General features: G+C 43.0%; 1 protein-coding gene across 1 annotated transcript in view; it reads right to left on the minus strand.

Annotated features, from left to right (window-relative positions):
- Frmpd2 (FERM and PDZ domain containing 2) overlaps nt 1-24,979 on the minus strand; it is a 138,577-nt gene that overhangs the window by 86,358 nt on the left and 27,240 nt on the right. The window contains 7 exon segments of the mRNA XM_047553810.1: nt 1,249-1,384; nt 3,967-4,054; nt 4,784-4,916; nt 7,518-7,709; nt 10,123-10,188; nt 14,746-14,903; nt 16,996-17,121. Of these exon segments, the coding sequence (XP_047409766.1) occupies nt 1,249-1,384; nt 3,967-4,054; nt 4,784-4,916; nt 7,518-7,709; nt 10,123-10,188; nt 14,746-14,903; nt 16,996-17,121 (899 nt within the window).

The raw sequence follows: 24,979 nt of genomic DNA on the forward strand, positions 1-24,979 counted from the left end.
CCTGCTTAAAACCCTTGGAGTGTTGCCTAAAAGTCTTTAGTCATTGTTGTACACCTGCCAGGACCTGAGAGAGGCAGGCACATCACCCCATGATAAGATTCCTCTCTTAAGCAGGAGCAATCATCTCATGGGAACTTTGCTGCTCCCTCCCAGGCTCACAGATCTGATGAACAAACACCTAAGCAACAAGTGGGATTTTTCCCCTCAAGTGATAAAGACTTCTCTGGAGCCACCTTGCAGAACCAAAGCTGAGAGAATAATTAGTCAGACCACAGTTTGCCCATGACTATTAAATTATGCATACCTCTTGCTCCCTGCCTCAAATCTTCTCTGCCTCAATTCTTCCCTGCCTCAATTCTTCCCTGTCTTGATTATTCCCAAAGCTCCTGTCAGTACCCTGAGGACAGAGCTAAGAAGCTGGATCTCACTTTGCCTTCCCAATATGGCCATATTGATTACAGTTCTTTTCCTGCTTTTCATCATTACCTTTTCTGTCTGATTTTGGGACTGAGTGGCCAGTCCTGGTTTGTTGGGACCCCTACAGTCAGACCTAGGACTCTGGTAACAAAAGTGGCTATGGCTGGCCCCAGAGCTAATTCCAGAAGACCCCTTTGGCCAGAAAGTATACTTCTGGCCCATCCCTGATCTTACCTACCAGTGCAGATGGGACAACCTCACCCCTCAACAGAGTTCAGCCTGCCTAGGAGGAGTCCACAGAGATGGGATACACCCCAAATTCATCTCTCCTGTTAGCCTGATCTCCAAGACTTGGACAAGTGGGCCTGGCTACTCTTTGGCCTCAACTCCTCATATGTCCCCTCAGCATATTACTCTTTAAAAACCAGAAGGGAGACTTTCTCCTCCCTTGATAAGCAACCCCTCTTCAGTACCAGATCTGTGCCTCTGCATTTCTTCTGTCTAGAAGACCTGTGACAAGTGCATTCTGCCTTGTCAGCACTCTTAAAAAATGCCATACTTCACTACAGCCATATACACCAGTGGTTGCTGAGAGGCAAACCTGGCATCTTCAACTGATATCCTACACAACATCTATTGTAAAATCTGGCCCAGTGAGGTTACTTAATAAATACCTATGCCCTAAACTGGAAATTTCAGGTTTGTGTTAGTTATGTTAGTTCAGCTTTGTGAATCCTGGTCCTAGAAGACCCTGCCTAATTTCAGCCTGTCTCTGTGTCACAACCACTTGCTCAAACCCACCAGGGAAGTATCTAGCCCTCTTTTGCTCACCTTTCTCTTTCTTTGCAGGAAATTCCTTTGAGAAGGAGCTGCAGGCTGTGAACATCCTGCTTCTGCCAAGAGCACAGACCCAGAGTTGAGCCTCTGGCTCTCCTGCTGGTCAGGGGGAAATGTACCTGCAAGAGTGCTAGCCAGGTTTGAGAAGGGATGAGTATTTGACAGAATAATACTTCCATGAAAGCCACCATGTGCAGGGGCTTAGTTGGGAAGAATACACCTGCTATTTAACATCACCTTCATCCCATGCCTACAGGGGAAACCAAGGATGGCAGAAGTCAAGGCTGCAAAGCCTTAGAATGGGGAGGGGCTTGAGCTACAAGACCACAATTTTCTTCTCCCCCCACTCCAGGTCCCTGCCTATGTTCCTGGGCATCATGATCCCACATCCCCAATAACACCTAATCAGATCATGAGATTCCAGGGATTGTGAATTTTTTCCTTCAAATTTTATATATTGTCCAAAATATCTTGACAATAACCATAGTTATACAGATTAAGTTGGTATAGTGTATTCTTTGTTATCAAAAATACTCATGTAGCTTTGGGATTTTGAATTGGTTAATATTCATGATGTGTGGAAAAGCATGATACTACAATTTCAATCACACAAAATGGGATATTGTATATGTATACACATGACCTAGAGGGACACGTCCAACTAAACTGCTTGTGACTGGATGTCTTTGTTTTTTGTTTCTGTTTTTATTTTTCCTGTAATGCACACATTAACTTTTAAAAAATAAATGCTATTTTTAAAATAAAATAAAATAAACATAGTTATGTACTGCTTAATGATGTTTTGGATGACAGCAGACTGCATATACAACAGTGGTCCCGTAATTTTAGTATGGAGTTGAAATTTTCCTATTACTTAGTGAGACCAAAGCCATCTGCATGGTAGCACACCACTTTGTGTGTTTGTGGTGATGCTGGTATAAACAAACTTGCTGTGCTGCCAGTTATACAATTATATACAGTATCATTATTATAATGGATAATAAAACTAAAGGACATGTTCTGGTTTATGTATTTACTATATTTCATATCATTAGTTTAGAAGGTATTCTACCATACAAAAAAAGTTCATTGTTAAACAGTATGCCACATTATGCCCATAGCAACCTCTTACATCTCATGCTTACACTGTTTCTTGATTTTTTGTTGGGTGCCAGAGCTCAAACCCAGGGGTGCTTAACCACTGGGTCACATTCACTGAGCCACATCCCCAGCCCCTTTCTGTATTTTATTTAGAGACAGGGTTTCACTGAGTTGCTTAGGGCCTTGCTAAGTTGCTGAGGCTGGCCTTGAACTGGCAATCCTCCTGCCTCAGCCTCCGGAGACACTGGGATAATAGGCATTCACTACTGTACCCAGCTTACCATGTTTAGTGATTGTATCATTTTCTTTTACATTTAATTACATGTTGCTTCATCCATCACAACTCTAGGAGTCTATATAATACTACATATGTGTGTGTGTGTATATATATGTGTGTGTATGTGTGTTTGTATATAGAATTATATATTATATATAGTATATAGTACATATACATATATACATTATTTCATGTATATACACACACCATATGGTGTAACAGGTTATACCATTTAGGTTTGTGTAAGTACCTTCTATGATGTTTGCCCAATGATGAAATGCCTAATGATGTATTTCTCAAAATATATCCATCATTAAATAATAAATGACTATGTGGAGTGTTGTAAAAACTCTTTTTGTTCAGAAAAATCAAGTTTTAAATGGCAGGAAAAATCATTGTAAGGTTAACTCTATAACATCTAGTCAAGGTCCCAACTGTGACTGTAACAAGTATGGCCAAAGCCCTTGATTGAACCATGGATACCATCATCATCATCCTCAACAAATCAATATGTAAGTAAATAAATCCTCCAAACTTCAAAATGTCCACAGTGCCAGCCCCAGGAAGATATAGGCCCCTGTAGGATTTGACACAACTTGAGTATCAGTGCTAGACTGATTGCAAAAGTGGTCACATTCTTCTCCCTATCCTTCGCAATGACTTTGTATCCTCCTGTCAAGAGGTGGAGTTCTTTTCCCCATCCCTTGAATCTGGACCTTGAGCCTTGATTTGGCCAACAGAATAAGGTGGAAGTGGTGGGACCAGTTCTAGGAGCCCTATGCCAACACCACCCTACTCCCTTCTGCCACTGTCATGTAAACAATTCCAGCCTGGCTTGTTAGTGAAGAGGACCTAGGGTCCCCCAAGACACAGTCAGCCACTCCCAGGAACAAAGCTGCCTAGCTGATCACAGTTGCAGGAAATGACCCAGCAGAGTCCATAAGGCCTCCTAGCTGAGCATAACCTAAATTACAAATCTGAAGAATCATGAGCTAGATGAATAAGTGTTGCTTTCAGACACTGTTCTATGTGCACATTAGTTAAGGAGCAGGTGTGGCAATGGATAATAGCAACAACACTGAGGCATGTTATTGTTCCACCTTTGAACCTGAACACGGTTTCCAAGGGAGACAAGGTGCCTGCTCAATGGCACAGTTGCCACCAGGCCCTTCATAACTGCTTAAATGTGTCTGATGTTGCTGATGGAAAAATGTAGGCATGTTCTGAAAAAGCAAGAGGCTTCTCATTGGTAATCAGTAAAGAAGCAGAATACAGGTGTCCCACATCAATGTCCCACACCAAGTTCACAGTTCCCTGAACACCTTGCAGCTTACCTGTTAACAAAAAGGCTGCAGCGACTGTGTGCGGAGGTACTCCAGCGTGGCTCCAGGGAGCTCTGAGTCTCTGTACTTCTCTCTGAAACTAATCAAACAGCTTGGTAGAAAGCATGGGTAGAGGCAAAGGGCCTGGCTTTCTGGAATCAGGCAGCCCAAATTGTGGATAATATCCCAATTCATTAACTGTGTGCCCTTGAAGAAGATACTGAATCTCTGAAACTGTATTCTCACATCAAAAATGGAAATGACAGTCATGGGGGCAGGAGGGGCCTATGGGGGGGACAGTGTTACAGTGGAACAGAAAGTCTAATGGCAAGCAACAAAAGAACACTCTGTTTTAGAGACAAAAATGATAACTTTAATCAAAAACATAAATAAACCAAGCAAGTTCAGATTCAGTTGAAAAGTAGAGAACAGAAGAAGATTTGAAGGTTATTTTAAAAGTCATTCTTTTAACATAACTAGAATAGTAACCAAAAAAATCTTTACAAGTTACTTTCCTTTCATTCCAGTTAGAAAGTCATTTTTTAAGTTTGTCTTTTTGTTGCTTGTTTTAATAGGTTCTCATCAACTTGGACAGTTAGACTTCTATTTTAAAAAGTTGACATTGGACATAATGTTAAATTATAAAACCTTTCCTGTGGACATAGATGAGAACTGAGCTCACCTGCTTCTTTCCCAGAGCTTCCTAGAAGAAAGGCACAGCTCAGGCTTTATCTGCTACTACACAGGGATGCCTGGCCCACACAGGGCAGGGAGCAATAGACTAAGCATCAGTGGCCCATGCAGGGAATGCTCAGGGTATCCCACCCACCTCTACGAGGATGCAGACAGTTCAGGACCGGTGCCATTGGGCTGTCACTGCTTGCCCCTTGCAGCCTCCTCCTGAGAAGGTAACTTCGGCTCTGCTGCACACAGGTGCTTTCTTCCACAACTCTTCTCTCCACCTGAGGGTCAAGGGTATTGCACATCCACAGCCCATGATCAAGATGCAAACTACCTGGTCAGGCTAAGTCAGTAGAATTGTCTGTCCTACACAGGAGGAGCCTAACATTGCATTCTCCAGCAACCAGAACATGCACTGAACCCACCACCCTCAAGCATCTCAGAGGGTGAGTAATTCAAATCTGTGCCTATCCCATGCATTCTTCCTCTGTGCTTTCAAGACCCAGAGTTCTGTCCTCTCGTCCTCTCCACTTCTAATTCTCTCCACCTTTCTTTCTTTCTTTCTTTCTTTCTTTCTTTCTTTCTTTCTTTCTTTCTTTCTTTCTTTCTTTCTCTCTCTCTCTCTCTCTCTCTCTCTCTCTCTCTCTCTCTCTCTCTCTCTCTCTCTTTCTTTTTTTGTTCTTTTTTCATTTTTTCTTTTGGTACCCAGGGGCACTTAACCACTGAGCCACATCCCCAGTCTTTTTATATTTTAATTTTGAGACAGGGTCTCACTAAGTTACTTAGGGCCTTGCTAAGTTGCTGAGGCTGACTTTGAACTTGTGATCTTCCTGCCTCAGCCTCCAAAGTCATAAAGATTACAGACATGCCCCACCATGCCCCGCTGATCATCTTTCCTTATCACTCTGCTCTCATCTCTCTCTATTACACCACAATACCTTGAGTTTGCCTGCCTGCCTGTTTCCTTTACATTGTTGTGTTATGCACCATTGCAGCTCAACTGGTGCAGTGCATTAATGCTGTGGAAATGCAGTAAGTCAATGCAGTGTCTATCCAAGGACAATGACACACCATTGGAGGATAGATTATACTATCTTTCAAATAAATAAAGCCCTTTCCCCCACAAAATCTTCTGTCCCAAAGCAAAGTGAGAGTATGTTCTTGCATAGGGGAAACCTTGCAAGGAGTATTAGACCCTAACAATGATGAGGAGAGTAACCATGCTCAGAAAGGGACAGTCTGGCATGGAAAGCCTGAATAGGTTGAGAAAGTATTTTAGACAGAAGGGTGAACTAGCATGGGTAGAGTCCCAGCATAATGAGGAGTGCATCCACATGAATGGAAAAATGTGAGGATGAACAGAGGATGAGGGGCTTCTTATATGCCTAATTGTCACAACTACATCCCTGTTACTTGAGTGAAAAGATCATGTCTCATACTGCTTTGTGTGTTACATAGCAGATTTTGAACAAGATTTAACATGTAACTATATTAAGGATAATAGGAGACAAATTTTTCTTTGTCAGAAATATGAAAAGGGAAAAATACCTACAAATATTACAGCATTAGTGGATTGTAATTGAAGATTTTAGGGTGAACTCATTTTCAATATATAACTGACAGAAAACTCAAAAAAATCTTCTGACGTAATTAGTAGAAACCACATGTTCATATGCCAAGAGAGAAAGAGTCCAAGAAGGACGCTAGGTTGGAAGAGGCTTTTTCTGATTGCCTTGACTGTGTCCTACCCAGCTGTCTCTTCATCTCCATCCACATGGTCACTACATTAACCTTGGTCTGTGCTCTCCAACTTGTTCCTGGACAAGTGCAGCCTCCCAGTTGGCCTCTAGCTTTGCCTTCCTGTACTTCATCTCAGGTGAAAACCCCCTTAAAAATCCAGGCATAGTGGTGCACACTGGTAATCCCAGCTATTCAGGAGGCTGCATTGAGAGGAATGAGCTCAAGGCCAACCTGGGGTAAGGTGGTGAGAGCTAATCTCAAAAAACAAAAAGAAAAAAGAAAGCCCTGTTATGTTGTACCATAAGTACATCACTTGCCTGACCCTGCCAATCTCTGTCCTGGTTTCAAAGAGGACCAACTTCTAGGTGCCATTCCTGCTCTGGAGCTACCCAGGGGGACAAGCGGAAGCTGTCTTCAGCTGAGTCCACTTCCTTGTTCAGCTTGTTCCTAATCTCACTCTCCTCTAATCACTATCCTCTCCCAGGAGCATTTTCCCAATAAATAACTTACACAAGAAACCCACTCTCTGGGTTAGCTTGGAGGGAATAAGAACTAAGCCAAATACTACCATGTGTCAGGCCCCTGGCTGGACGCTGGGGATGGACAAGGCATTAAGCAGCAGCACAGTCAGACAGAGTAGCAAGGGGACCCTCCCCAGGAGTAAGAGAGCAGAGGAGAGGTGTGGTCAGGGACTTTGTGAGCAAGGTCAGGTAAGGCTGAGTTGAATTTTAAGGTTATAAGCATCATTGTTTTATGTAAAGAGGCACTTACAAAGATCTCAAGGGCCTCAGTCATGTTAGGAATTGGGGCCTGCCCAAAGGTTTCACCAGAACTGCCCAACAGAACTGCAATGACCAATGATGAGAACATTCCAGATATGCCCTGTCCAATAGGGTAGTTACCAGCTACATGGCAACTGAACACTTGAAATATATATAGCAGGTGTAATTGAAGAATTGAATTTTTTTTTTTTTTTTTTTTTTTTTTTTTTGCCGTGCTAGGGATCAAACCAAGAGTTTTCACGTTAGGCAAGCATTCTGCCACTAGCCACATTTTAGTTAATTACAATTTATCTAATTTAAATTTCAATCACCACACACAGCTAGTGGCTACAAGGTTGAAAAGCTCAGGTCTATACTAACCTCAGAGATGGTTCCCAGAACCAAGCCCACCAGTCGTGTGATGTGGAGACGGGCAGGGGCTGGGTACACAGCCGCTTCTTCCTGATGGACTTGACAAGCTTCCAGAACTGACTGCAGTGGCCGCCGCCTGCTAGGCTGGTCTTCACACATGGTCAGCAGGATGGAGTGCAAGGGCTCATGGAGCTGCAAGGGCTGCAGAGTACACAGGACTGGTGAGAAGTGTATAGCACAGTCGGAGCAGCTGCTGCTGAGGCGATACTGTGTCAGGCGTGTCCAGGAGACTAATAGAAAGGAATGCTCTCATTACCACCAAAACAGAGGCCCGCTCCTCTGAGAGCTTAGGGTGGACACAAGATTCATCACTGAGGCCACATGATGCAGAGCAATTATCTCTGCCTCTGTCGTGCAAAGTGTATTGCTCTCTAATCCCAGACACGTTCATCCTGACCATGTGCTAAGAATACTGATGAAAAACAGGTGTTAGACATGATGGAGTTCCACCTGTGCTAAGCAACCTGGATCAGACCACAGATCAGCCTTTCCCTCAGGATCACCTGCAGCCTGACCAATTATTCAGGTAAGACCCAAGTCCTTTCTCCTAGACTGTGAATTCCAGGAACCTACAAACATTGGAGGGTTGGGATTGTGGCTCAGTGGTAGAGCACTTGCCTAGCATGTGTGAGGCACTGGGTTCAGTCTTCAGCACCACATTAAATAAATAAACAGAATAAAGGTATTGTGTTCATCTGCAACTAAAAAAAATTTAAAAACAAACATTGGAGTCACAGACAGCAGCGCAAGTGCTCAGTCATCATTCGTTGAACTTTGTGCCACAAACACATGTCAAGCAAAAGAAAAAATAGGCCTCTTATAAGCACTTCCATTATTCATTTAAATGACCATCATTTATATGAGGAAAACTTCAAATTCAGATTCAATCTCTGACAGTTATGGACTGGTGGCATTGCTAAGTGGTTAGAACACTTGCCTAGCATGTATGAAGTCCTAGGTTCCATCCCCAGCACTGCAAATCACCATGGCATCATCCTCATGAATAACATCATCTGACTGCTTCTCCCACTCCAACCACACTGAAAAGCATTTGGCAGAAAGGCTGCACTGCCAGGTCTTGCAGGGAGCATTAGCTGAGGTGCCGTCTTCAAGGACAGCCAGGCTACCAAGTTTTACACTCACAGAGCAAATTGGAGGTCTCTGTGTGTCTAAAACTGGACATTACTCAAGATGGTCCCTACTTTCAAGATCAAATTCCAATAAAGAGACCAGGACAGTACAGAATAATAAAGGCTTGGCCTGGGAAAGCACAAAACTATAACACAGAGGCAGGGACCTGACCCAGATTGATACTAAAATGCACACAGGGACTCACTAGAAGGAAAGTGGGGAGTGAGCTGTGAACAGAAGGGGCAGGGTGTGTGAGAGCACAGAGGTGCCCATGAGCTGGCTACTGTCTGAAAGGAAGGAGGCATGGGCAGGATCGGGGCCTGTGGCAAAATGATGATGTCGGGCCCCTTGATCAAAATTTTCAAGACTTTCAAGATAATGATAGCCGAGCATTAAATCTAGCATAGGACCACAAGGTCACACACCCATGGAGCTAATCCTGAGGAGTGCAGAGAACCAGAGAAGAATCATTCAGGTAGAAGCCCAGTCTGGTCTCCACATGGGTCCTGCTGAGAGGTTAGAACATAATCTTTGGGTGTCCTGGAGATACCAAAGATTTCATGGAAGGAGGGTTGTGAATTGGTTTCTGTCTACAAAAGAGCACCCAGGAATCTCTAGGATTTTGGATTGCAGGAGGGCAGGGGAGAGAGGGAGGGAGGAAGGAAGTCAGGCAAAGAGGTAGGAAGAGAAGCATGAAGAAAGAAGAAATGAAAGAAGGAAAGAAAGGAGAAAAGAAGTAAAGAAGGGAGGGAAGAAAGGAGGGAATGAGGAAGAAGGAAAGGAAATGGGGGTGGTATCATCTGTATAGGTTCTACAGCACATGCTCTTGTAGCACTAGTTTTTAAGGAATTCTTACAGTGTCAGACGAAAAATTACAAAAAACACAAATATTCAGTCATCCCAAGTTTTATAAAATGTCACATTAAACAAAATGTATAAGTTTCAATGCCTTAGGTCTTCCAGTAGTCTTTGATAAACTACTCTGAAAAAGTCTTTGAGAGAGACATTGCAGGAAGCATTTTTCCACATTTGATGAGCAGAGGACCTTTTTGCGGGGAAGCATCTCACTTCAGGCAGGGCTTTTAGTAAATAAATAATAAATGAATAAATAAATAACTATATCTTCAGTGTCTGTAAAATACTCTAGTTTATGACTTCCTCTGAGTGGAGATAGCAAATAAATCTCATCTTGTCCACCAGTTCAAACTTGTAACTGTCTCAAATGCCACGTTAAGTAGGATTCTGAGGATATTTCTAAGTTTCTAACAGGAAGGAGTTATATAATCATTTGGAAATGCCTGCCTAGGACATAGGAGGAAAGAATGACAGCACCCTTGCTCAATAGATGTGGACCCAGTGGAAAATCACTGAATTAATCCAAAGACATGACCTGATAGAATGTGGGGCATTGTTGTATACACACCTGATTTGGTGGGACATGAAACCCTGCTGACCAGTAGAGAGTCATCCCTAAAGAATAGACATGTATCTACCAAAAAAAAAAAAGGCATGTGATTAGATTTCAATCATCTCTGCTATTCAAGGTTCTGCAAGTAAAATACAATTTAATTTCCCCATGTACACATATTGTGTTCTGGCTAGCCCAATACCATCTGTGTCTCCTTTCTCACTTCCTATACTAGAGGCTACCAAGTCAGAAGTATGTCATAACTATGACACCAAATTTGGCAAAAGATGTAAGGGAAATATGTTAAGGGACTTTCAAACAGATTTTTTTTTTTTGCTACTTTACTAACAAATACATTTGACTGTTTTCACCCTTTCTACATTCTTTCTGCCTTGAATACTGATGTGATACATGGAATCATAGCAACTCTCCTGTGACTATGAGGAAACAGGCATAAGAATAAAAAGCCAGCAGACGAGGGTAAAATGGAAATATATAGGCTGGATCCTTGATGACAGGATGGAGCAGTTGACCAATCCCTAGACTTCTTGTTAAGTAACTAATAATTATATCTGTGGCTTTAGTCATTGTATTTTAAACTGTTTCTTATAGCCAAACCCATCTATACATGACATATTATATATCAGGCTGATTAAAAAGCACTATATCTTATCAAAAAAACCAATATTATATAATAGAAAGAGCATTCTTTTCATTTCTCTGAGCCTGTTTTCTCATCTGTAAAGCAAGTATTCTGCTTGAATACTCATAAGGATCAAGTAAAAAGTACTTGGAGACTTTAACAATAATTGCCATTGTCATTATTGTTTTTATTGGACACAGAGCACTCACGATATACCAAGCCCTGTTAAATGTTTTATTTAATAAATTTATTTATTACTTACAATAGTGCTCTGAGGTAGGTATTTAATTATTCCCATTTCACAGAGGAGAAAACTAAAGCAAAAGCAAGCCAATAAATTTGCCCAAATAAGACTCAAACCTGAGCTGCCACTCTGTACTGAAGTAGCCCTGAATGACTTCATTTGTATAATATTGTGGTGCTTCTGCTATAATTGACAAGGCTGCTTGCCCCTAAGATCTTTCCTCAGGAAAAGATTTTTGGGACTTCAGAAGAGGGACATTCGCGGACATGAAACGTGGCATGTGAAAACATGATTGTTTAAGCAGTCCACTGGATCTGACAGTGGTTTTGGTTTTTCACGTGACAAAGTCAAGATGTGTGCTCAATGTCACCTGGGCTGATTAGATCTTGTCTTTGTCTGAAATTGAACCCTTAACTCAGCCACCACCCCTGGGATGAAGAGACTAGATACCGTTCAGGGAAGTTCACAAGCTGTACCCATTTCCAGAGAAATAACCCTAAAAGCAGATGTGGGAATAGCACCCTGAACACTGCCAGAGGCACTGATCAAACCTAGGAACTTTCCTGGATTCGAAGGACTCTTTCCTGAAGTGTCTAGGGCCAAGCCCAGACCACAGTGAAACAGGGTCATCCCAAATCCTAAAACCAGCCCACTGGTAGGTGCTGACTGCAGAAGGGCAGTGAGACAGATTTTGAAGGCATCTCTTGACTCAGTGGGAAAGAATACCATGATTGACAGGTAATGTCTGCTATGCACACAGGAGGGATAATGGCAGCACAGGTGATTTGTAGTCAGACACTTGCCCACATCTTCCACCTCTACCTGGGATAAGACTCCAAGTGATGAAGGGAATATCTCAGTGTACTGGTCAGAGCAGGATTTTAGTCAAAGAAAGGAGTCCGTGTACACTGTCCTAACCTTAGACCAGAGCCCAGGGTAGGAGTAGCCATTCCCAGGAACACTCTCCTGAGTGCCCATCCCATCCTTCACAGACCTAGGCAAGTTGGATGAAGAGAAAGCTGTGTGATGAATGGAAAGCAGTGGGTGTCAGAACTGAGGGTTAGGGTTGGTATAAGAGATCAATGACCAGGTAATCCTGCCTCCTGGCCTAATTAACAGCACTTGAGGCTGCTGTCTTCTGGTCCCTTAAGGCACACTCCATGTGCCATGCTTAGAGTTAAGCAGTCAACCAAAATACTGTCTGGCTCCTTCAGAAATCAGTCCTTGCCCACACTGACCCTCGCCCAGTTCAATTGGCCCTTCTCTGCCTGACCCAGCCTCTCAGGCACATATACATACCAGTTTTGAGCTTGGTCTATTCGTTTAGGCTTAGAACTCTTGGAGTCCTCAGGTCTCTGCATAGAGGAAATTGTGCAGGAGAGAACAGCATGTGTTTCTCTAGTTCAAGGATGCTCTGGGCAGAGGAGTGACTAGACCTCCCCAAGGCACTCAGTAGAGGCCAAAATGAAGTTGGAAAGGCAGTGCCTGTGCTTCACCAGAGAGTGCTGGGAGGGACAAGGAAGGACCCCGGGAGCAGTCAAGATCTGTTTGAACGCAGGTCCTTTAAAAAACAGAGCCTGAGGTAAGGATTAGACACTGCAACTTCATTTAGAAGCTGTTAGCCCTGAGCAATGAGAAAAAAAGGGGGAAGGGAAGCAAAGGCTGATGCAGGTTCACCATGCTGATCACAGAGCCAGCAGGAAGTTCCTGAGAAGAACAGCATTTCCAAATCTGCATTTTTCCCATGAAAGAACAGCAGAAGTGCAGGATACTTGACTTCCTGGATCTCAATACTTCTCTGGAAGGTGGGCAAGGCTTGCATATCTTGAGGTCATCCACAAGGAGAGAGGAAGGAGGATTTATCTTCTTAGTTCTCTTCCAGCTTGCATTTACATCCCATAGGGATCAGCTCCCCGACATTTTCAGACTGCCTTGGCACTTCTTTTTAGCAGTGACTCAGAAAGTCAGATCCCTGGGCAGAGCATGATGCAACTTAGCAAGTCCACAGCGTAGTAGAAAATTTGGTATATGTGGATCACTGACCACGCAGAAGGAATCTGAGAGGCACAAAACTCTGTGTCTGACCCAGGAGTCCAGTGATTCACTCCTGGATTCTGGCAGTTCAGGGGAAGGTGTGCCTAAACTGCAGGGACAACTGCTGGTGGGGTGACAGAGCCAGGGTCACTACAATGGTGATGTTATCACTGCTGTAATATGAGTTGGAGACACGTAGACTCTGACAAACCAAACCTGGAAGCCACTAAGGCCACATTCTCTTCTTCTTGGAGCCCAAAGGCAAAGCAGCTCCAGTTCTAGGATGGCTCCTGAGAGGAACAGCTTTTCCAGATCTACACTTTTTCCATGAAAAAACATGGAAGAAAGAACAGGAGTGGTTCATTAAACACCTAGTATGCCCTGCCCAGCGCTGTGCATCTGCCTTATATCATTCTCACTTTGATTTTCTTCTTTTTAAAATTGAAAATACTGTCTACTGAAACTTTTTGCTACTCAGAAGGAAAACATGTTCACTGTTGGAAAGCCAAAAGTCTCCATTGATACTGCCATCCAGAAATAATCCCTCCAGACAACTTGGTGGTGCATGCGTTTTAGAACTTCCTCTCTCTTTTTTTCTCTCTCTGCAAACTTGGATCACACTGTGTATGCATATATCAATGCATATATTGAATTTATTTTCAAGTCATTGAATACACTTCTACAGCAGTCTCATTTTAATGCTGTCTTGTCCCATATCCGCTCTCAACTGATCATCCTGTTTCCAACTGGTAACTGACATCAACAACACAATGCTGAATATTGCTGCAGCCAAACCCATCTTTACTTGTGCCTTAGGATTCCTAGCTGGGGACTTGGGTCATTTTTTTTTTTTTTTTTTTTTTTTTTTTTTTTTTTTTTAGTGGTGTCAGAAATTGAACCCAGGGCCTTGTGCATGTGAGGCAAGCACTCTACCAACTGAGCTATATCCCCAGCTGGGTCATTTTTTTTTTTTTTCCTGTTCTTTCTTCATGCTGCCAGTGGTACCAACAGACACACCACAGCCTTTGGGGTATTTCTTTTGAATGTTAGTAATAGTCAGATCAACTAAGTCATATTAATCCTACTTTACAGAAACTGAGGCTCTATGAAATTGACTTGCCCTTATTCAAGAACTGGAAAGAAAGCCTGAGAACAGCATTCTTTAAATCCACTGTATTAGTTAGTTTTTCGTCACTAGGACCAAAATACCTGGTAAGGACACTTAAAGGAGAAAAAGGTTTTTATGGCTGACAGTTTTAGAAGTTCAGTTCATAGTGGGCCAGTTCCATTGCTCAGGGCCCAAGGCGAAGCAGCACATCATGGAGGAAGGGCATGGTGGAGGGGCACTGCTCCATTCATGGCAGCCAGAAAGTAAAGTGAGGAAGGGGATGGGAAGATGCATTCTTCCAGGGCACACTCCCAGTGACCCACTTCCTCCAAATAAGCCCACTTGCCTATAGTTACCACCAGCTAGTCCATTCAAATTAGGATGGACTGCTTAGGTTTCATCTCTCATAATCTAATAATTTCACCTCTGAATATTTCTGCATTAATAATAGTCTTTGGGAACAGCTAATATCCAAACCATGAGACACACTCTACCTCAAGGTTGAGAATCAGGTTCCGCAGGGTGGAACTGGGAACTGGGAATGTGCCCAGGGACAGGGCTTTCCCAGGGGACAGGAGACAGGTGCTACAGAGACACCACATTTCTTACCTGTGATGTATCAAGCTGCTCATCCTCACTTTGCCCCTGCAGCAATTCAGGGGCCTTGAAAGGAGCAGCTTCTATGTGAGAAACATGATCTTGGAAAGAAAGACTTCCAGTCGCAGAAAGCAGGACTGACCAGGGGCAGACCACATAATCCGAGGAATCTGAAACCAAGGCAGTGATAGGGGTGTAGAGATAGGGCTACCATCTGGAGAGCCAGCTGTGGGACTGTGTTTGGTAGGTGCCTGGAAATACCTGCCTCTAGGGTTGGACCATAAGCAAGACCCCAGGGAGACACAGAGCAGAATTAATTCAATTCTCAACAAGGGAGCATAGATTACAAAAAGTGGCTATAACCATGGTCAGGAATTTAGAACCTGCAACCAAATTCATCAGTGTCCTGAAAGTCTCAAAGTAAAAGATAAAGAGGTCAAATTCCACTGGAAATTGGTGCAAGTCTGAATTCTCTTCAGCCAGAACAAAACTCAAGGCAGTTGGTGTTCTGGGAGCTCTGCATCTGTTTGTCAAAACCTCCAGGGCAGGGAAGAGGGAATGAGGACTCAGAAAGAAGATGAATCTGAAGGTACAGGTGCACAACCTCTCTCCACCTGCCCACACTGAAACAGTCACCACAATGGAGGATGTGTGATCACATATGCTAACAGCCTCTGCTGCATGCACTGCAGCTGCCAAGCATGTGGGACTTCTGAACTGACAGCTGAGTATGAGCTCTCAGTGTTTGTTTCAGTTACCAATTTAATGCCTCACAGCTCCAAATTCATTCTTCCATACATGCTCCTTTACATAACTCTCCTATATAGAGCACCATGACAACCTTCTCAGCACTGGAGAGTCAACAAGGGAGGCTAAGGTTCTCCTTCTGTTGGCTGTGGCAGGTAGTGGTGTGGGTATATGACTCCAGATGGTGGCACTGCCCTGGACTCAGGCCCAGGACACAAAGTCCCTTGGTCACCCTCAAGGCCTAGCCTGGCCTTACCACGTGATCACTTTCTCATTAACTTATCTACACAGATGCTGCAGACTCAGCTCTCCTGCCCACATGATATTCCTGCTTACCTGAAACTGTCTCTACCCCAAACCATCACCCCCAACTTCCACTCCATCTATGCACTTGCCAACTGACCACCACTGGCAATTGCCTGTTCCCCACCTGGGCTATGACTACAAACCAAGCAAGCCAGTGAATTTCATCATCATCATGATCTGCAAGCACATCTCCTCCAACAGGTCTGAAACCCAACCTGGGGAAAGGACTTGCCTTCAAAGTCTGTCCCTCACTGGGTATGTACCTCAATCCAAGGGCATCATGTAGAATTTTCTTATATCTTTCAGTTATTCTTATATCACAGTTTAATAATTCTTTATAGTAACCTCCCCTGTTTAGACCACATTCTGTGTTCTGTCTTCTGATAGGACGCAAACTATCACACCATCTAACAGAGTATAGGTTGTCCCAGGTGATTGTCCCCTGCTTCTCATCTCTAGTTATGCCCAGATAGCCCAAGTGTTGGAAGAGACACTGTTTTAGTCAGCTTTTTCACCTCTGTGGCCAAAAGACCTGACAAGAACAACATATAACAGGAAAAGTTTGAGTTTCACAGTTTCAGAGGCATCAATCCATAGATGGCCAACTCCATTATTCTGAGCCCCAGATGTAGCAGAACATCAAGAGAGAAAGGTATGGAGGAGGAAAGCAGCTCAGGACTTGAGACTCACAAAGCAGAGAGAGAACTCTGCTCACCGAGTACAAAATACATACCCCAAAGACCCACCCCCAGTGACCCACCTCCTCAATCCACACCCTACCTTCCTCAGTTAATCCCTATCAGTGGATTAATGCATTTATTAGGTAAAAAACTCTCATAACGCAATCACTTCACCTCTAAACTTTCTTGCATTGTCTCACAAAGGGCTTTTGGGGGACACCTCATGTCTAAACCATAACAGGTCTATATTGCTGCAACCAGTACCTCGCTAAGCACTATGCAAGTACCAAAGCAGAAGTATCTCCCTAAGCACTATGCAAGTTCCAGGGCAGAAGCAAGGCAGGCCACATGGTATGGGTTCAAGAGATAGGCCAGTCTCCCGAAATGTAGCTGTGTGGTGAGTGCCATTTGCCTAATCATTTTAATACCTCAGACTAATAATGAATTAAGAAGCAGCAGCCAAAAATACGTTTGTATGGGAAGCTTCACATGCAACTCCCTGTGACTTCATTGCCCCAAACACTCTTACCATTGTGAAGGTCTTCCAGGAGCCGCTCAGCAGCCAGTGACAAGAGGGACCAGAGTTCTTCCTCAGACAGAGCTTCACCCCTGACCTGCAGGGCACTGACCAGTGTCACAGAGGCCAGGCTCATGCCTGCAAAGACACACATGTGGCAGAGACCCAGCAACATCTGAGAGCACGTCTGGGCCAGCACTCATGACTCCAGCCCTTCTGAAGTACATGGATGCCATATTTTCATCATCTGCATCCCCAGGGCAGGGTACAGGGCCAAGCCTAAATGAGAAGTGAAAGGAATGTTCACTGAGGGGCCAGCCCAGATGCTGGTTGGTTCTTAATGAGTGAGTGAATAGATAAATCAACTTCTAAGTAAATGAATGAATGAATGAACAAGTGAACTGTGACCGGGACCCCTCCTCTGGGAGAGCTCCCTATGCCAGGCGGATGGGCATTCATTGTCTACCCTCCTCCTCTGTCTGGGAAAGTGGGTTAACAACCATTTTTGCCTCCAACACATGATTTGTGCCTTTCATCTCCCGCTGCCACACGCAGAGTTGGATTTGGTCCAGCACCAGCCCTTTTGCCAGCACCTGCCTGAAGAGCAGGCAAGAATCCCTAGAAGTAAGAACAAGCTCCATGTTTCAGAAAGGGCAGACAGGCAGAGACGCTGCAGGAGCAGGCAGGAGGGCTGGGCTTCTTCTCCCTCTCTCACAAGAAGGGTTCCTTTAAAGCAAAGCTAACATTTCAGTGTCTATCCCTGCCCCCCTCCCATGCACACAGCCACCCCCAACTAATCTCCAGAGCCCCAGGAGCTGGTGACAGCAGGAAGAGGCCAGACAGGCTTTTCCTAATCTGTTCACGTCAGAGCTTTTTCTACAACCAGAGCTTAGGGAGGGTGGGTGTGCTGTGCTGGTGGTAGGGTGGGGAGCCCAGCACAGCACCCCCATCTCTCCATGGGCGATAAGCCAAGCTGTCTACTCAACAGCTGCTCAGTGCATCTGAAAAGAGAGACAGGTTTCTGGAGAAACAGCCCAGATCTTCCATCTCTACCTGGGGAGCAGGAAAGGAGCTACCATGTCCTTAAGAAGCCTGACTTGAGAGCTGTTATTTATGAGAAAGCGTTGCTCCCATTGACAGGCAGGAAAGCAATCCAAGTAACCAGGTAAACATTCACTGTGGAAACATGCCAGTCACCCTGATTTGATCACTGCACATTGTATTTGTGCATGGAAATCCCACTGTGCCCCCAAAATGTGTTCAAGTACTATGTATCATTTAAATTTTTTTTTTCAAATGATGGATTAGGAGCTCAAGTCCAGGCCCTCTCTTTTCTTCTCCTTTTCTTTTCCTTTCCTCTCCTCCTCCTTCTTCATAAACTTGCTTGTGACTTACAGACTAAACATTCCCATTTGGCCATATTTTTCTAACTCCCAACAATGACAAAATAGAAGAAGACTGTTTCTCAGACAGAAAAATTTCTCAATCCCAATCTAAAATATGGAAGCAGGCAGGCAGCAGAGGAGGGGGGAAGTTCTAATCACATTAAAACTAAGAGGAAAAGAATGCATTGAAGAGCTTCTAGGCTGGTATGCCTAGTTAAGACCACTATTTCAATGGAGGAAGGATGACCTTTTCAACAAACAGTGCTGGGTCTGTTGTGAAAACTATTGAACATTGGCCCAAACCTCACACCATAAACAACTGTTAGTTCAAAATGGGTCATAGATTTAATGTAGAACATAAAACCATAAAATTTAAGAAAAAAATGGGAGAAAATATTCAGAACTTGAAGGTTTTTACTTGACACTCAAAGCACAATCTATAAAAAGATATCCAATTCACAAATTGGACCTCATCAAAATTAAGTTTTTGGGCTAAAGATATAGCTCAGTTGGTAGTCAAGGCCCTGGGTTCAAGCCCTAGCACCAAAAGAAACAAACAAAATTGGTTTTGCTCTGAGAAATACCCTATAGAAAGGATAAAAAACGAACTATGAACTGGGAGGAAATATTTGAAAAATGCCTCTCTGAAAAAGTACACATACTTAGAAAAATTTTTTTAACTTTCTAAACTCAATAAGAAAATAGCAATTCAATTTGAAAATGATATATGAATGACAAATTTAGGCCATGAATATATATATTAAACATCATCAGATATTAGGGAAATGCAAATTAAAATCACAATGACATGATACTAAACCCTATCAGAAGTACTAGAATCAAAATTTGTAACAACCCCACAAACAGGTGAGCATACGTAGAAACCAAAGTACTCACAAATTGCTAGTGAGAATGTGAAATGGTCCAGCTACCCTGGAAATCACTTTGGCAGTATCCGATAAAATTATACATGCAAGTATTAAACAACCCAGCAGTAGCACTTGTGCATTTATGCCACAAAAATAGAAATTTATGTTCACACAAAAATCTATCCATGATTTGGCTTAACCAGTCGCCTTGGAAAACCAAGTAATTACCTACTAAATTTGAACATGCATGTTAAACACACACACATACAAACACAAGTCAAGTACTATCCTAAATGTGAATGCTCTTTTCAAGAACCCTCAGGCTAAGTATAATATAAAGCTGCAATCATTTACCGCTGCCCCGCCCTTTACGGGGCAGCCATTTCTCCCTCTCCATCTTACAACCCAGATTGTCAGTCTGTGAACATCCTAGCCAGCCATTGGTCTACTTGTCGGCCTGCAAACTCCCTTCTCAGCAACTGGCCTGATTGTTGTTAGCCCAGGAAATTCCACTACTTAGGAGAAGCTCCCTCGCCATTTTCTTTCTCTCTCTCCCAGCCCTGAGAGGGACACTCTGGTTGTCTGCCTAATAAAATCTCTGGTGTGAGTTCCTGTGTCCAGAGTGGCTTTCTGGGTGCAGTCACTGGGCCATGACTCAGACTGGGCACCCCAGAGTGCTTGCTTCCCTGGATTCAAGGGTCTGAGCTGCCTTGGGACCCGAACTGAGCCACATTTTTCTTACACTAAGGAGTTGCCGTGGCCTTGGTGACCATGTGACACATAATGTTGTGTGTGCACATGCACACATATGTATGTGTGAAGTGGCTCAGGTTGCTGTGTCTGCTGCTTCAGTAGATAAATCTGGTAGCAATATTCCAACATTACCTCTTCAATAGCTACAATAGAGCAGAAAAATAAGACTTTGTCCATGATAAGTTTATCTGCAAGCTTTTGAAGCCAGAATTATAGACAGGCAATTAGGATAGATAGGTGATAGAATTGAATCGAGAAAATGGAGGCCAGTTTGGATTCGGAAGTTTGGAGATGGCCCCTGGGAGATTGGAATGTCAATGTTTCCAGAGCCCTTTGATTACCAAGATTACCTGCCTATACTACCCCTCCCAAAAGGCTGCAGACAGGGAATTGCTAAGTAATTTAGGCTGCTACCAGCCTAAATCACTCCATTTGGCCCTTCCTCTTTACTCATCTGCTTCAAACTTTTGGCCATCCCACATCTCCTAGGCCTAACAAAGAAAGCAAAAGTCTACGAAAGATGCAGGTGCACTCACTTCTTGGGATACCAGAATACCAGCCATGGCCCCCTTCTCCCTCCTGGAAGAAGTCTGTGTTTCTGTGGTACTACTTTTTAAATAAAAACTGCTTTATATGCTTGCCTTGTTTTTTATGTGTGTGTGTGTGTGTGTGTGTGTGTGTGTGTGTGTGTGTGTTTTCTCTCTTTTTGTGGTACTGGGTACTAAACCAAGGACTTTGTGCATGTAGGACAAGCACTCTATCAACTGAGCTATATTCCCAGTCCCTCAGTGTACTTCTCTAATGTTCAAACTTCAACATTTGAGGAAGCAGAACTCATCACCAATAATCTGGTGGTATCACTTTTAAAGTAAAGCAACTGAAACTGAGGAGTTACAGATATTGAACATAATATGGTCAAAGTTTTCAATGAATATGAAGAGGAGGGGTAGTGTGTGTGTGTGTGTGTGTGTGTGTGTGTTTACATGTTTACATTCACAATTTACTACAGGTCAAGTAGAAGCAAATGAAAAACAGGGTTAAAATAGTGCTTAACATAAAACAAGTACCATTTAAGTAGCATTTTTTATAATTATTATGTGAATTAACCCAACATTCATAGATAATTAATATACTACACTAGAATATTACTAAGGTTATTATAGATCATTTTGGATTCTAAAAACTTTAGTTTCAACAAACCAACATATTGATTTTTCTTATCTAATAGCCAGCCAAATTCATTAGTTGAATGAATTTCTGCCTTTATTTATTTTTCATTTTAAAACATAAATACACATAAATATGCTTGGCACCCTACTCAAAAAGAAATTTGACTGCATTATAAATTTGGTCTCTGCTCTGGTTTGGATATAATTTGTATCTGCCAAAACTCATGTTGAAATTTGGTTGTCAATGTAGCAGTGTTGTGATATGGAGCCTTTAAGAGGGATTAATGTCTTGATTACAAGACTGGCTTAGTTCTTGTAGGAATGGATTACTTTTCAAAAAAGTGGATTGCTGTAAAGCAGGTCAGCTCCTCTATCCTCTTCCTCTTGTCCATATTGCCTTTCTGTTTTCTCCATGAGGCCAAGAAGCCAAGCAAATGCCACAATCATGCTCTTGAACCTCCAGAACCTCAAGCTAAAATAATTCTTTTTTATTTTAAATTATCCAATTTCAGGTATTCTGATATAGCGATCAACAGTGAATTAAGACAACCTTAAAATTTAAATATTGTGCTTCTCGCAAACACGACAGAGCACCACCAAAGGGACATATTGAATTGCATTAAAAACACCACTGAAAAATCCAAACCAGAGAAAATCTGCTGATCAAAAAAGTGGGATTCTTAAGAACAGAAAGAAAAAAATTTTTTTTTCTTTTAAGAAAGAGGACAGAGTCATGAGAATACCAGAGTAAGAACCTTCCAAAGTCCTCCACTCCATAAACGCAATGATGAATCAAGTAGCCCAGCAGACACCGTAAGGGTTAGAACATGTCTATTGCAATTTCCAACTCCATTCTTGTTTGTCAATATCTGGCCTGTCTGGAAGTTCCCTGAAAGTTTCTTCTTAGGACAATTGTTGTATTGACCTGATTCAGAGCTCTTTCAGCAAGTGCAGACTTTTCCCTGGGGGCATTTCCAAAAAAAAACAGTCAACAGCAATTATTTCACATTTTAACTGCCCAAGGTGGCAATAACAACTAGGCAAAAAAGCACTAATCAAAAAACTTAAAAGAGGCAGGTAGGGAGACAGATATGGGCACCTTTGGAAAGCTCTGAAATATCCCTAAGATTCTAGAAAGTCTCATTTATGTGTAAAGCTGGTTACACTCATAAGGTTGTGTAACCACCCAGGGATAGGTGAAAAGACCCTATAATCTTACCAAGCCAACCAAATAGGAAGTAGAGCTAAGTGACTTACTAACAAAGCCATGTCCTCACATCCCACAAACTGCCTCAGCAAAGACTGGGAGACATAATGATTCCAGGCATTTAAAAACATTCCTGACCAACCACCAACCACTAAACTAACTGGGCAGAGACTTCAGTACCCAGGCTTAACAAGGAAGTACATCACAAAGACATTACAGAGTTAATTCAGGAAAGTTAACTAAATAAGCAGGAACAACTACACAACAAATAGCAACCACAAGAAATCATGGGGAAAAAGCAAGAGGGAAGAACCATATTATATTATTTAAAATTCTGACTTTCACTGAAGAAGAAGAGGAAGAAGGAGAAAGAAAGAAGCAAAGGAAGGAAGGAAGGAAGGAAGGAAGGAAGGAAGGAAGGAAGGAAGGAAGGAAGGACATAAGAAACAGGAAAAAATAATCAATCAATAGTCATCGTTCCTGAGGAGGCCCAGATGCTGAACTTACCAGACAAAGACTTTGTATTAACTATTGAAAATATGCTCAAGTTAATAAAGAAAATCATGTCTTAAAGTACTAAAGGAAATGTGAGAATGATGTCTCATTGACTAGAGAAGAGCAATAAAGAGATATTACAAGGGAAAAGAACCAAAAAGAAAAGTGCAATAGCTAAAATGAAAAAATTCACTAATGACACTCATTCACTTAAAGGAAAAGAAAGAAAAAATTCTGAAGAAAAATGAGCAGAACCTCAAAGACCTGTGGGACACCATCAACTTTACTAGGAAACTCCTATGCTAGGAACAGGAATGTCAGAAAGAGAGGAGAATGAGAAAGAATATTGGAAGGACTAACTGCCCAAATCATCCCAAATCTGATGAAAACATCAATCTACATATCTAAAAGGCTTGACAAAGTCCAAATAGGAAAAACTCAGAGATCCACAGCTTAACACATTTCTATTAAACTGTGAACAATAAACCAATACAGACTACTGAAAGCAGAAAAAAAAAAAGATGAAGAAGAAGAATCATCAACTTAGGAGGAAGAGGAGGAGAAGGAACAGCAGCAACTCATCACAAATAAGGAAACCTCAATAAAATATAACAGTTGATTGTTCATCAAAAACCATGGAAAAAAAAAAAAAAAAAAAAACATGGAGGCCAGAAGGCAGCCAGGTGACAAAATCAAAGAGGTGGAGGAGGGACTGTCAAGAATTCTCCACATCAGGAGCAGATCCAAGATGGCGGACTAGAGGGTGACTGCATCTCCCGTTGCCCGTCGCTCCAGAACTCAGGATTCAAGAAGGGGAGGTATTGAAAGACTCAGACCAACTTAGAGCTGCGGGGTGAGTCTCTCCCACCGGGTGAAGCTCAGCCTGGGCGGCAGGCTCAGAGAGAGGCAGCTTCTCGGAGCAGGGCAGGGCAGCAAGAGTCTTCCCCAAGCAGCCCTGCTCTCTCCGATGACAGGTGTGATCCACAGCCAGCTTCTAGGAGCCGGCCCGCCCAGTGAGAGCTTTCCCACACAGAGCCAACCTCAAGCCCTGAACCCAGCAGTGGCCCCGACTGCAGGCGGCTTCTCCAACCAGGGCAGGGCAGTGAGAGACTTCCCCAAGCAGCCCTGCTCCCTCCCACAGCAGGCCCAGTCCACAGCCAGGTTCTCAGAGCAGGCCTGCCCAGTGAGAACTTTTCTGCAGAGAGCCAATCCCAAGCCCTGAACCCAGCAGTAGGCCCCGGCCGCAGGCGGCTTCTAGGACCAAGGCAGGACAGGGAGAGGTTTTCCCCCAGCAGCCTGGCTCACTCAGGCGGGGGCAGGCCCTGTCTATAGCCAGCTTCTAGGAGCAGGACTGCCCCAGTGAGAGGATTTCCATGCAGAACCAGCCCCCAGCCCTGGACCCAGTAGCGGGCTAGGGGCAGCTTTCTTCGGAAGTACAGCATTATCAAGTTCCTCCAAGACTTCAGGCTACTGAAGGTTGGGAGGTGATATACTGGAAATCTACAGGGACACTATAAGCCAATAGAGGAAATCTGCAATATCTCAGAATCCCATTGATATCTGACCAATATGAGAAAACAAGGGAAGAGAATGTCCCAAACAAACCTAGATACTATATCAATAAAACCCAATGACAGCACAGCAGAAGAAATGTCAGAAAGGGAGTTCAGAATGTACATAATTAAAACAATCAGGGAAGCAAATGAGGAGATGAAAGAGCAAATGCAGGCATTGAAGGAAGTGATGAAAGAGCAAATGCAGGCATTAAATGATCGCACCAATCAACAGTTAAAAGAGCAATTACGGGAAGCAAAAGATCATTTCAATAAAGAGTTAGAGATACTGAAAAAAAAAACAAACAGAAATCCTTGAAATGAAGGAAACCAAGTTAATAACTCCAAGAATAAACCAAGTTAAAAACTCCATAGAAAGCATAACCAATAGGACAGAACACCTGGAAGACAGAACCTCAAACAGTGAAGACAAAATATTTAATCTTCAAAACAAAATTGACCAAATAGAGAAGATGGTAAGAAATCATGAACAGAATCTACAAGAACTATGGGATATCATGAAAAGGTCAAATTTAAGAATTATTGGGATTGAGGAAGGCTTAGA

Source organism: Sciurus carolinensis, chromosome 5 (genome assembly GCF_902686445.1).
Source record: "Sciurus carolinensis chromosome 5, mSciCar1.2, whole genome shotgun sequence".
Taxonomy (NCBI): Eukaryota; Metazoa; Chordata; class Mammalia; order Rodentia; family Sciuridae; genus Sciurus; species Sciurus carolinensis.